This window comes from Coregonus lavaretus (genome assembly GCF_964263955.1).
Source record: "Coregonus lavaretus genome assembly, chromosome: 19".
In the NCBI taxonomy this organism is placed as follows: Eukaryota; Metazoa; Chordata; class Actinopteri; order Salmoniformes; family Salmonidae; genus Coregonus; species Coregonus lavaretus.
The window spans coordinates 10,713,228-10,726,087 of record NC_140006.1 but is presented as its reverse complement, the minus strand read 5'-3'; the positions used below and the strand labels follow the sequence as shown (position 1 = coordinate 10,726,087).

General features: G+C 45.3%; 1 protein-coding gene across 1 annotated transcript in view; it reads right to left on the bottom strand.

The window, feature by feature from the left end:
• Positions 1-7,600, bottom strand: part of LOC311147019 (uncharacterized protein) — a gene marked incomplete at both ends in the record, with an annotated part of 50,684 nt that extends 43,084 nt beyond the window's left edge. Inside the window, 2 exons of the mRNA XM_084183627.1 lie at positions 2,264-2,687; positions 6,438-7,600. Coding sequence (XP_084039753.1) covers positions 2,264-2,687; positions 6,438-7,600 — 1,587 coding nt within the window. The remainder of the gene's footprint in view (positions 1-2,263; positions 2,688-6,437) is intronic.
• Between the last annotated feature and the right edge of the window lie 5,260 nt (positions 7,601-12,860).

Below are 12,860 nucleotides of genomic sequence, written 5' to 3'. Positions count from 1 at the left end.
ACTGCTATTACCACAGCACAAAGAGCTATGTCGCCATGGCAATTCCCATTAGTAGAGAGTACAGTGTAAGTTAAGAGCACACCATTCAACCCTAAATAGTGGAGAGGCACTGTCAACACTTCCTCTCCAAACTCCACTCTATGGCCTTGTTCAAACACTCAAAGCATGCATCCTTCCTTCTTTTATTCCTTCATTCCTGTACAAACACTAAAAACAAGCATTTTTCCTTCATTCCTTCTATGCTTCCTTGTTAGAAGTTATGAATAAGAGCAAAAGGGTGGAGAGATCTTAAACTCAGTTATCCAACTACATACAGATCTGTGATTAATTAGCAAAAGGAAGGATGCATTTCGGAAGTATTCAAATATGGCATCTGATGGATATATCTGCCTGTCATTCAGGATCTGCCAACTGCTCCATCCGTCCATCTGACTTCTGTATATTTGTCTGTCTGTCATCTTCCATGCATGCCAAGTTTCCTCCTCTAACCATTGTGCACCGCTCTGTGTATTTGTCGCATCATGTCTTCAGAAATCCAATTATCCAACGGTAAGGGGCACACACAGGGCCCAGTGCATCCACCATCCGCACCACTGCAAAATGCCAGCTAGCGCCAGACGCCTGGCCTGCCAATACTTCCATAAGAGAAAAGTTGAGTGATCCCATTATCACCATCGGACCTCTTGTGGCATCGATGTGAGATGAGGGATAGACAGACGGACCAGGGAGTCAACCAAACACAAAGGCCCCTCCAAGAGAACACAAAAACGAATAGAGCAGAGGTATATTGTAGATTAACGAAAAACTAGATATAATGGCCGAAGGACAAACCAACCAATCAAGTCCCTTCCGAAGCTAACAAAGAGACAGAAAATGAATGGAGACACATTTAAAGGCTACCCTACGAGGAACACAAGCCTAACTGAATTATAATAATAATAATAACAATTAGCCAGACATATAACCACAGTGAGCACCCCCTCCGGTGTGTCATATTACCACCCATCCGGGTCAAACGGGGAGACGGCGATGACACTGATGCTGATTAGGATGCAAAGGGTGTTTCAAAGTTTAAACCCTCCTGCCAACAACATCACACATTTTTCGCAGGGAGACAGGTCGAGAACAGCAAAGTAAACCTCCTGGCCCTCGACAAACGACTGGGAACAAACACAGGCAGGGCTGGGTCCAGACTGATCGTCTGACTCACAGCTTATTGGTTGTCAGCCAACAACTAAAGGTCTTAGAAGGAACTCAGTGATCTGACAGCACTTAGACCAAAGTCTGCTTTGATATTAATCTATGCAGAAGTCCAAATGGATGGGGGACCAAGAGTTCCTGGGTACAGAACAGTGCGGTGGGCCGGTCAAATATTTAATACTTAGCTATGATTTTCCACCTAGACAAATTGTCTGGACAACCTGTCACACAATTCACTACCCCTCACTACCCAATTCACTACCCCTCACTACCCAACTCACTACCCACAATTCACTAACCCTCACTACCCAAAATCACTACCTAAAATCCACTACCCACTTTCATTACTATCATCAGCATTAGCGCGATCCTGGCTCTTAGACTACTTCCTCCATGACAATAGCCACTTGTCCTCTCTAGCCTGGCCATCTAGTGACTACCCTGAACCATGGGTCATGTAGGGATGTTAGCCTACTTTCTCCCAAGGGTAACTACACATTAGTAGTGTGATGAGGTGAGTTGACCACTGTATAATGTAAAAACACTTTACATCTAGAGTAAAGTACTTTAGACCTACAGTGGAAAGTGTGGTAAAAAATTATCCATCCATTATCATTTTTGTCATGGGAAATGTAGTGATGCTGCTGTGAGCCTATGTCATCTTCTGTAAATTGCTTCTATACACTGCTGTCCTACCTCCCCAATGTACCTTCTCTCTGACAATACTTGTACTTGTCTAGCATAGCCATGTAGCTTTCTAGCATAGCTTTCTATAGTGACTATCCTAAACCATGTAGTATGTAGCCATGATGCTGTGAGTGGGTACTACACATTAGTAGTGGATAAGATGAGTTCCCATCTTACAAGCTCCAGGAGACCGAGTGAATGGAGCTATGTGTATACTATAGTTATCATCCTTTATCCTATCGTCATGACAATAAATAGTTGAAGAGGCGAGTTTGAGTTTCCCCCTTACAAGTTCTTTGAGACCTATTGTGAAAAGTGATGAATAGATGCAATGTAGCGTTTCGGGGGGGGGGGCTGTGTGGAGTGTGGTCCCTACCTCTTCCCACTGGTGGATGTAACGGATGAGCCGGGACAACCTCAGCAGCCTCAGTAGGCTAAGGATCTTAGTGAAGCGTACGATCCTCAAGGCCCTGGCCGTCTTATACATCTCAGAGTCGATCCCCTTCTCCACGATCAGGAAGATATAATCCACGGGGATGGAGGAGACAAAGTCCACAATGAACCAGGTCTTCAGGTACGTCTTCTTGATGGTCTTGGGGTCCAGGATGATGTCGGAATTCTCCTCGATGATGATGCCCGTGCGGAAGTTGAGGACCAGGTCCATGAGGAAGAAGGTGTCGGAGATGACGTTGAAGATGATCCAGGGGGTGGTTGTCCCGTCGTTGAAGAAGGTGATGCCCACCGGGATGATGATCAGGTTACCCACCATGAAGAGAAGCATTGTGAAATCCCAGTAGAACCTGGAGAGAGAGAAAGGGAGCGAGAGAGAGAGAGGGGAGAGTTTGTGTGTGTGTGTGTGTGTGTGTGTGTGTGTGTGTGTGTGTGTGTGTGTGTGTGTGTGTGTGTGTGTGTGTGTGTGTGTGTGTGTGTGTGTGTGTGTGGAGGAGGGAAAGGTAAAAGTGAGAGGGAGAGGAAAGGGATGGAATCGGGGACAAAAGCAGAGTGATAGAGGCAAGAGAGGGTCACTAAGGGAAACTGATAGGCACTGGAGACTTTCTAAACCTAACTGGTGGGAGTGTAACTAAAGACCTACAATATGTTAGGATGAAGGATTATGTTAAGCTAATTAATATTGATTTGCATTTGACATTTTAGTCATTTAGCAGACACTTTTATCCAAAGCGACTTACAGTAAGTGCAGTCATCTTAAGATAGCTAGGTGAGACAGCAACATATCACAGTCGTAGTAAGTACATTTTTCCTCAATACAGAACTTATCAGCAAAGTCAGTACTAGTAAGAAAAGATAAGTGCAATTGTATTTTAATTATGTTTTTATAGGGTGGCGGATAAGACTGAGATGTCTTATTTAAGATACTCTTTGAAGAGGTAGGGTTTCAGTTGTTTTCGGAAGATGGGCAGGGAATCTGCTGTCCTAGCTTCAGTGGGAAGCTCGTTCCACCATTGGGGTGCCAGGACAGAGAAGAGCTTGGACTGGGCTGAGCGGGAGCTGACCCCCTATGGGGGTGGGACAGCGGAGAGACCAGAGGTGGCAGAACGGAGTGCTCGGGTTGGGGCATAGGGTTTGAGCATAACCTGAAGGTAGATGAAAATGAATGATTGATGAATGAGAATGAGCATTATTGTTGTAAATCATTGTTTTAGTACACCTCCAGTGTAGAAAATACACCATATAAACAAAAGTATGTGGACACCCCTTCAAATTAGTGGATTTGACTATTTCAGCCACACCCGTTGCTGACAGGTGTATAAAATCGAGCACACCGCCATGCAATCTCCATAGACAAACATTTGCAGTAGATTGGCCTCACTGAAGAGCTCATTGACTTTCATCTTGGCACCATTATAGAATGCCACCTTTCCAACAATTCAGTTCTTCAAATTTCTGCCCTGCTAGAGCTGCCCCAGTCAACTGTAAGTGATGTTATTGTGAAGTGGAGACGTCTAGGAGCAACAACGGCTCATCCACGAAGTGGTAGGCCACACAAGCTTACAGAACGGGACCGCCGAGTGCTGAAGCGTGTAGCGCGTAAAAATTGTCTGTCCTCGGTTGCAACACTCACTACCGAGTTCCAAACTGCCTCTGGAAGCAACGTCAGCACAATAACTGTTGGTCGGGAGCTTCATGAAATGGGTTTCCATGGCCGAGCAGCCGCCCACAAGCCTAAGATCATGCCCAATGCCAAGCATCGGCTGGAGTGGTGAAAAATTCACCGCCATTGGACTCTGGAGCAGTGGAAACACGTTCTCTGGAGTGATGAATCACGCTTCACCATCTGGCAGTCCGACAGACAAATCTGGGTTTGGCGGATGCCAGGAGAACGCTACCTGCCCAAATACATAGTGCCAACTGTAAAGTTTGGTGGAGGAGGAATAATGATCTGGGGCTGTTTTTCATGGTTCGGGATGAGCCCCTTAGTTCCAGTGAAGGGAAATCTTAACACTATACCATACAATGACTTTCTAGACGATTCTGTGCTTCCAACCTTGTGACAACAGTTTGGGGAAGGCCCTTTCCTGTTTCAGCATGACAATGCCCTCGTGCACAATGCGAGGTCCATACAGAAATGGTTTGTTGAGATCAGTATGGAAGAACTTGATTGGCCTGCACAGATTATATTAGCCTATTGTTATCGTAGTAAACACAGGCCTATGTTGTTTTTCTTACCATCAACAACAGTAGCAGCATATGCCTTAATGGCATGTTTATGCATATTTGTATAAACTGCATGGCTAAAGAAAATAGCTTAAGTGAATTGGTACCATTATTGTAGCCAAGCTAGTTCAGTAAAATGCAATGAGCCAAGGCTTAAAGCGCAGGTTACACGGTTGGGTGCTGCTGATGATGACAGTCAGAGGTACAGGGATAGTAGGCTAGTGTTAATTGATAAGAGTGTTCATGGCCACGCAGTCAGAGAGGGCTCACTGCAGGTGCAACGCTGAGTCATTACACTGCGAATGACGCACTAGGTCTTAACCGTGTACCAAGAGATAATGAGCACAGCTCCACAGTTTACACCACAACAATAACATATTTGATAACCCTGTAAGTGCCTATATTTGTGAGAACTATGGCATGCCTACTCCTATGAGAGACTTGTAATTATTGTGTTGTATAACTCTCTTCGAAACTATACGGTCAAATTATACATATTGGATACGTATCAATAAAGTATTGTACTGAATCAACATAATTTGATCAGAGTCGTAAACATGAGATGAACAAAAACAACACGATGTGTGATTTGTGAATCGAAAGTAGCTGCCGGCTCCACTCTGGGTTAGGCGGGAGCTGTCCACTCGCGAGTGGTGCTGAAACGAGGGAAGAACGCTCCCAGTTGTCTATTTTTTTTAACCTTTATTTAACTAGGCAAGTCAGTTAAGTACACATTCTTATTTACAATGACGGCCTACCCCGGCCAAACCCGTACGACGCGATGCTAACGCCCTATGGGACTCCCAATCACCGCCGGATTGTAATACAGCCTGGAATCGAACCAGGGCCTGTAGTGACGCCTCTAGCACTGAGATGCAGTGCCTTAGACCGCTGCGCCACTCGGGAGTCTATCACGAACTTCAGTGGCACAAAGACGTAATTCCATGATCATGTATAAAATGGGCCCATTTCGCATAATTAACATGACCCTCTCAAAGGCGAGAGGACCCACATATGTATGTCAAAAGACATGAGATGTCGATTCTCCTTATCGCTGATAAAACGGTGATAAAAGGCAAAGCGAACCCGTCATTATTAAAATGCATGATCCGGGGAGTCATAGAGGCGGATATGTCTCGAGTGAGCATGCTTGAGGTTTTAGCACACTTGGCTCAAGGTGACATTCCATTACTGAGTGCATCACACACCCCGGCAGTCCTATCAGTCAAGGATCTAGCGCACAGCCGGCTACTACGCTACGATCGACTCGAAACAAACCATATTTTAATCTAGCCCCACGGTAAATAGCCTAGTAATTGGCATGAATTAATAATTTTGTGTTAAGATTTGCCTATTATTCTGAATGAGATCGATACGAGTGAGTTCACGAATTGATACAAAAGCAAGGCTTGGTTGGTTATCCCAGACATTCAACAGACGACTGTTGTTTACAACCTTGAAAGGACACGATATAATCGCTTTTCATAAAGCCTATACCTTGCCACAAGCTTTGCGCACAGGTTGTCTTTGAAATATTCTAAAAAGCACTACTAAAAAAACTGTCTTTGTCAATGGCCCATTGTTTAATGAAAATCACTATATAGATGGTTTTCATTCAATAAAATGTAATCGAAATGTATAGTCTAAAATACCAGCCAGAACAGGTGGGTCAAAATGGGTTATTATGTCTGGCTTATAACAACTAATGACAATAGACTGTGTTGCACAATGCACATTGACAATAGGCATTCTACTTCTGGGCCCCTGGATTCTCATTGTAACTTGTTGATGGTGCTATGGGGCCAAACAAAGGCCATCCATGGCATCGCCAACATGCACACTCATAGAAACCAATGGCAGCACTTAACCCTTACCTGAAATCACTGTAGGGGTGGATAATCCAATTGCCCGCTGATTTAACCCGCTCTTGCTCCCTCTCCACCGCCTTTTGACTCCCAAACATACGTAAGGAGAATTTGTTAACTCCAGGTTGCAGCATGGCACTGAATTGTCGCTGCATGAAGGTGCTTCCGCAGGGCTCGGCATCATCGGTCTGGATCTGGGGTCCCTCCTCGGGCTTCTGGAAGGTGACAGAGTTCCTAGGCTGCTGGTTCGTCTGGGTCTGGGTCGAGCCGTGCAGCGATGAGGAGGCTTTCCTGCTCGGCGCGTTGGAGAAGGACACCCTGGAGTCCTTTTTCTCGGGGACGCCGGTGGAAACCGGGGTGATGCCGGGGTTTGCGCTCCCTTCCCCGTGGCCCTGCGTGATGGAGCCTGTCGTGGAGCCATCCATGCTGGCCCTGGCTGAGTTACAGGCACCGCGCCTAAGGGTTCCCCCGTCCTCGGCCCTCCCCGCCCCGGCAGTCTTGTTGGAGATGATCGAGCGCAGGCTCCCGGTGCCGGAGTCCCTCCTGCATTCTCCGTTTTTGTTGCATTTCATTCTTGAAATTGGAGCGGTGCTGTTGCAACCATCACCTGCTGCCGCTTTTAAAACCTCTACCGTGACCGCTGCTCCAGACGCCTCCTCCCCTGCCGCTCTGTTGGTCTCGCCGCGCACGGCAGCATCTCCCGGACAGGTTGTGGTATCAGTCACTTTGGATGCTACAGTGGGCTCAGTGGCAGCAGGCGCGTCCTCTACTTGCAGTAGGCTGGGCTCGTTGTTGGTAGAGTTATTTCTGGTAGCCGTGGCCGCGTCTCCCCCTCCTGGCGTGAAGTTCTTCATCCTGATACTACCGCCACCGCCTCCACCACCGCCGCCGCTGCTGCTCCCACCAGCTCGGCGCAGCCGCGGATGCTGAAACTTGGACTCCTCCTCAACGTCCTCCACCTCGTCCATGACGGCGTTGCTGGCCACGCCGAGCTGCTTCACACTTGGGGCGCTCTGGCTGGCAGCAGCAGCAGCAGCGGGGACCGAGTCAACACAATTGCCGCTGTTGCTGCTCCTACAATTGGACGCGGCAACTTTAGGCGCGCTGATGTGGCTACAGCCGCTTCCGCCCGCAGCCTTCTTTTTCATGGTCGCATTCTTGTCCATGGGCATCTCAAATTGTGCCTCCAATTATCTTTAGAGAAAACCAATCAGGGACAGAGGAGAGGGGCAGAGAGAGAGTGCAGAGAGAAAGGAGAGAGAGGAAGGGTGGACATGACTTCTTTGCAAACTATACAAGAGCAGGTATCTGTGACTGTGCTCACTTTCAGAGATCATGTTAGCATCGCTTCAAGATCGTTTCTCTTTTATCACGTCTAATAACAATTTGATGGCAATTGCTCTGTGATTAAGTCACATCCGGCTAAACGTACTGTAAACCTTAAGCCTTATTCAATTAACCTACAATGAAATTCTAATCAATCAAACTCCCAAAATATTCAACAAGCTATCAGCTAAAATCATAATTTGGATTCCTTTAGGGTCAATGACTCACAGCATTCAAAAGCTCAATTAAAACGTCGTAATGAACCAATTATATACTTTTTTTGAGGGTCTTTTCAATGAGAAGATGTAAAATAGGTGTGTAGCGCCCTCTAGTGTCCATACAGGTGGAATACATTGAAAGAGATCTCAAAGTGATACTAGTGTTTTTCCTTTACCTCAACTAATCTGCGCTGATGAGCCGGTGAACTCCCACAGCAACAGCAACTTCCCAATAGGCATCCATCCCTTTCCCCTATCGCATGTTTCCATACCAGGGCATGGGAATCAAGAGATAAGGGGAGGAGGCCGCAACTATCGAAATGCACCTTTTATAAGCATGTCCTTGAATCTAACTATTTGGGTTTTCATTAAAGATTATCTTCAAAGATACAGCTTTGAAGCAATAGAACGGGCATCCCCATTCAAGTCAATGATGATATAATGGGTGGACTGGCGGCCATTACGAGTGAATGTGCTGTGATTTTTGATTAAACTCAACTGACCAGAGGAGGCCGGTGGGAGGGGCTATAGGAGGACGGGCTCATTGTAATGGCTAGAATGGAATAAATGGAATGGTATCAAACACATTTACATTCCATAAATTCCATTCCAGCCATTACAATGAGCTCATCCTCCTATAGCTCCTCCCACAAGCCTGCAACTGCAATTACAAAAAATACATTCCTTTGCATGAGCTGATTGAGAGGGGGTCAAATACTTTTTTTCAAAAAAAATTTTTGTTGTTATTCTGTCTCTCACTGTTCAAATAAACCTACCATTAAAATTATAGACTGATCATTTCTTTGTCAGTGGGCAAACGTACAAAATCAGCAGGGGATCAAATACTTTTTTCCCTCACTGTAAATATATGGCTTTGGCTATATCCACCGTTCAGATGGATGGGACGTTCCATATGGTTTTTGCGCTGCCGCAAAAATGGGTCATTTATGTTAATTATATTTGTCTGTTCATTCGTAAATTAGGTTTGTCTAAATATTTTTCCACACTTAGGAACGTAATCAGAACCTTATCTTATTCATTTTGGCTAACCCCTGGCGTAGTCAGCCAGATACTGTGAAAGACAGCTGTCACTCAGCTGTTCGCACGCTGGCTACCTAGCGTTACGTTAGCTTTTAACTCGTGTCGTGGAACTTTCGGTTATGGATCCCTTCGACAGTTTGGAGCCTGTGATATCTGTTCCTGTTGGCCTAAAGAGGAAACCTTCTAAAAAAGCGAATGTACAGGAGAGAGCCAAGATCCAGCGACGGGAAACAATAACGGGCTATTCTGGCTGCAAACATATGGAGGCTGCAAACAGCGGGCTGTGTCACTCAAGAATCAATCCATCCTTTACCAGCAAATGAATTGTGACAGACTTTCAATATCCTTATTATTCCTTAAATCCTTCCCTAAAGTGTAGGTTATATAATCAAACTCAAAAAGCTTCCCTTGATTTATACTACAAAAAACTGTAAAACCCCCATAAAATCGTTCAAAAAGCTGCTTAAATGTCCATAAAGAAAACACACATTGTATAAACTGTTCCCTCTGGATACAATACATAGGCTATGTGATATTTGCACAATATAGGATTATTTCAATATTTATTTAAGTATCGATACTTTATTACATGTAACGGTTTAAAACCCAATCAGGATACTTTTTTTTATTGGAGTTCTGTTGTTTGGGGTGGATATATGGCGTTTTGTCCAAAAGAAACATGATTATTTGTCTCTTTAAAATAAAATAGCCTTGCAATATATTTCAAACAAAATCATGTCTGTCTTTTCACTAAGATGCAAAAATAATAGCTCTATCTCTTTCACAAGATGTGTTATAAATTAATGTCAATTGACCAACATTTAAAACAAAATTGATATATCACGTTTTGGAACAAAACTCTTCATATATAACCTGATATTTTACCTTGTACATTGAGACCTTGCTCTTCTGTTACAGTATCAATGGGACCTGCATGAAAGGATGCACATACACACACACACACACACACACACACACACACACAGCCAGCCTTCATAATCACTGTCGCTGATCGCACACAGTCTGTCAATGACATTCAGAGGTTGTCTGCAATCACTGAACTTGTCTCAATCATCCATGCAGCGATGCTGAACTAAGTTTCCCTGGGGGTCAATTAGGTTATCATGAGTTATCGTGTTCCAAGTCTCCCTGCCGCAGGTCTCTTACCTTTTCACAGTGACGCTGTCTGTGAGATGCTTGGTCCAGTCTGAGCTGCAAGACAGTGTCTCTCGCTCTGCAGAGGCTGCCTGCCTCAATTCCACTTCCTGGTATAGTATGACGCTCTGGATTCATTTACATAAAAGGCAGAGTTCCAAAAATGAAAAAGAAAAATTGATCTTGGAAGAGATCCAACGAGATCTGAGGAATCCCAGAGAGTGACAGAATGGAAGGCTGGTTGAGCAGATTCTGCTGTGGGGTGTTCTGGTGGGACTGACCTGGAAGCAGTGTAAAACAGGCAGTGTCAACATTCATCATTGTTGTGTGAGAATTTGAAGTTGCAGCTATAACCACTGACACAAGGTCAGGTATTCTTTCAACCATCTATGGTTTAGGTTCAAATTGGGGTTAGGGTCATCTGGTCCCAGGTCTGTGGTTAAGGTCAACCTCAAGCTAAAACCTCAGCTACCTTTTATTTCACACTGACATCACACTGACATCAGTTTTCTCCTTCCCCCCTTCTGACACCCAGGTGGCGACACACATCTCTGCGTGCCTGGCAGACATCTCAGCTTGGATGTCAGCCCACCACCACAAGCTCAAACTCAAACAAAACGGAGTTGCTCTTCCTCCCGGTAAAGGCTTTCCCACTCCAAGACCTCTCCACCATGGTTGACAACTACACAGTGGCTCCCTCCCAGAGTGCAAAGAACCTTGGTGTGACCCTGGACAAGACCCTGTCATTCTCTGCAAACATCAAAGCAGTGACTCGCTCCTGCAGGTTCATGCTCTACAACATCCATAGAGTATGACCTTTCCTCACACAGGAAGCGGCGCAGGTTCTAATCCAGGCAGTTGTCAACTCCCGTATAGACTACTGCAACTCTCTGTTGGCTGGGCTCCCCGCTTGTGCCATCAAACCCCTGTTAGTTATCCAGAATACTGCAGTCCGCCTGGTGTTCAACCTTCCTAAGCTCTCCCATGTCACCCCGCTCCTCCGCACTCTTCACTAGCTTCCAGTCGAAGCTTGCATCATCTTCAAGACCCCGGTGCTTACCTACAGAGCAGAAAGGGGAACTGCACCTCTTTATATTCAGGCTATGCTCAAACCCTACATCCCAACCCGAGCACTTTGTTCCACCACCTCTATGGGAGTGCAGCTCCCGCTTAGCCCAGTCCAAGCTCTTCTCTGTCCTGGCACCCCAATGGTGGAACGAGCTTCCCACTGAAGATAGGACAGCGTAGTCCCTGCCCATCTTTCGAGAACATCTGAAACCCTCAGGGACGCTGTGAGATAAACCCCCCCCAAAAAAAGGCATTTCTCTTTTCCCGCTAACATTGACTTTGCTAATAAATACTTTGTGGAGGGAAAGTGTACATGATACAATTGTGATGTGTTGTTGTCTCACCTAGCTATCTTAAGATGAATGCACTAATTGTAAGTCTGCTAAATGTAAGTCTGCTAATTGTAAGTCTGCTAAATGACTCAAACATAAAATGTAAATGGGGACTGGTTATAACATATTCATAGAGTAGCAATAAACATTTCAGTCATTCACAGGAAAAGGTTTAGTGAGAGGTACACAGTAAAAATCCATTATACTTCTCGATCCTCCTCCACTTCCTATTCTTCTCAGCAAGCCAATCAGATGACGGTGTGGATCACACCAGGCCAGGGTGGTCTCCTTCTCTCTATTTTTGTTCTTTTCCCCACCCCTTTCTTCTTTCTCTCATTTCCCTCCTCCAAACACACACACACAGAAAGATAAGGCAGCTCTAAATGGGTCATAATGAGTTTAGTCTGATAGGGCTGCAGCAGTAGAGAGGAGAGGGGAGGTACAGATGAGTCTCACCAGCAGGACTGATAAGGACATTACTTGGGTGGGGTGGGGTGCCTACACACACTAGAACATACTTTAACCTTTATCGACACATTGCTTGGTCTGAAATAACATTTAAATGTTCCCATGATCCCTTCAGTGACCTTAGGTGTAAGTCTAGGGCTAGCAGTTAGGGGAATATTTAGGCTGGGCTACAAAGAACACATCAAATACACCCTCCATCTTCCTACTATGCACATAAAGAATCAACAGTACAACATCAGGTACCATCTTTGAAAAGGCGATAAAATATGCATAGTGAAAACGAGGGTGCATTCAGCAAGGTGAGAAGTGTTACATGGCCACGTTTCCAGAGGCTGCTGCCTACGACCAAATTCTTCCTCCATTTCCTCCTTTAGGACAAGGCTCCTAGGGGAGCAGAGCTATGATTGGCTCCATGGTTAAGCTCATAATTAAGCCCTGTTGATTGGTTTACTAATCAGCATGCTGTAACAGTGTTCTGCAGCATGGCTACACTTAGCAAATATTGTATAATGGCTTCACATAATGGTCACGTTCCACTGCTTAGACGTTGCCAGATCTTACAACGCCTGGATAGGTATTTTACCTATCAGTTTACCACACGCAACCATTGGTTGATGCATGCAACGTCTAAGCAGTGGAACGTGACCATTGCCTGGCTTAGGGCCATTGATATGCAATATAGTTCAGGGCCCTGTTGGCTTACTTCAAAAAATGCATCCTTCCTACAGTAGTTCCTTCCTAGTACCTACCTTCCTTGAAGTGACTAACTACTGAGCTGACATGACGGTATTGGTGCTACTGTAGTACTTTCATCTATCAGGAAT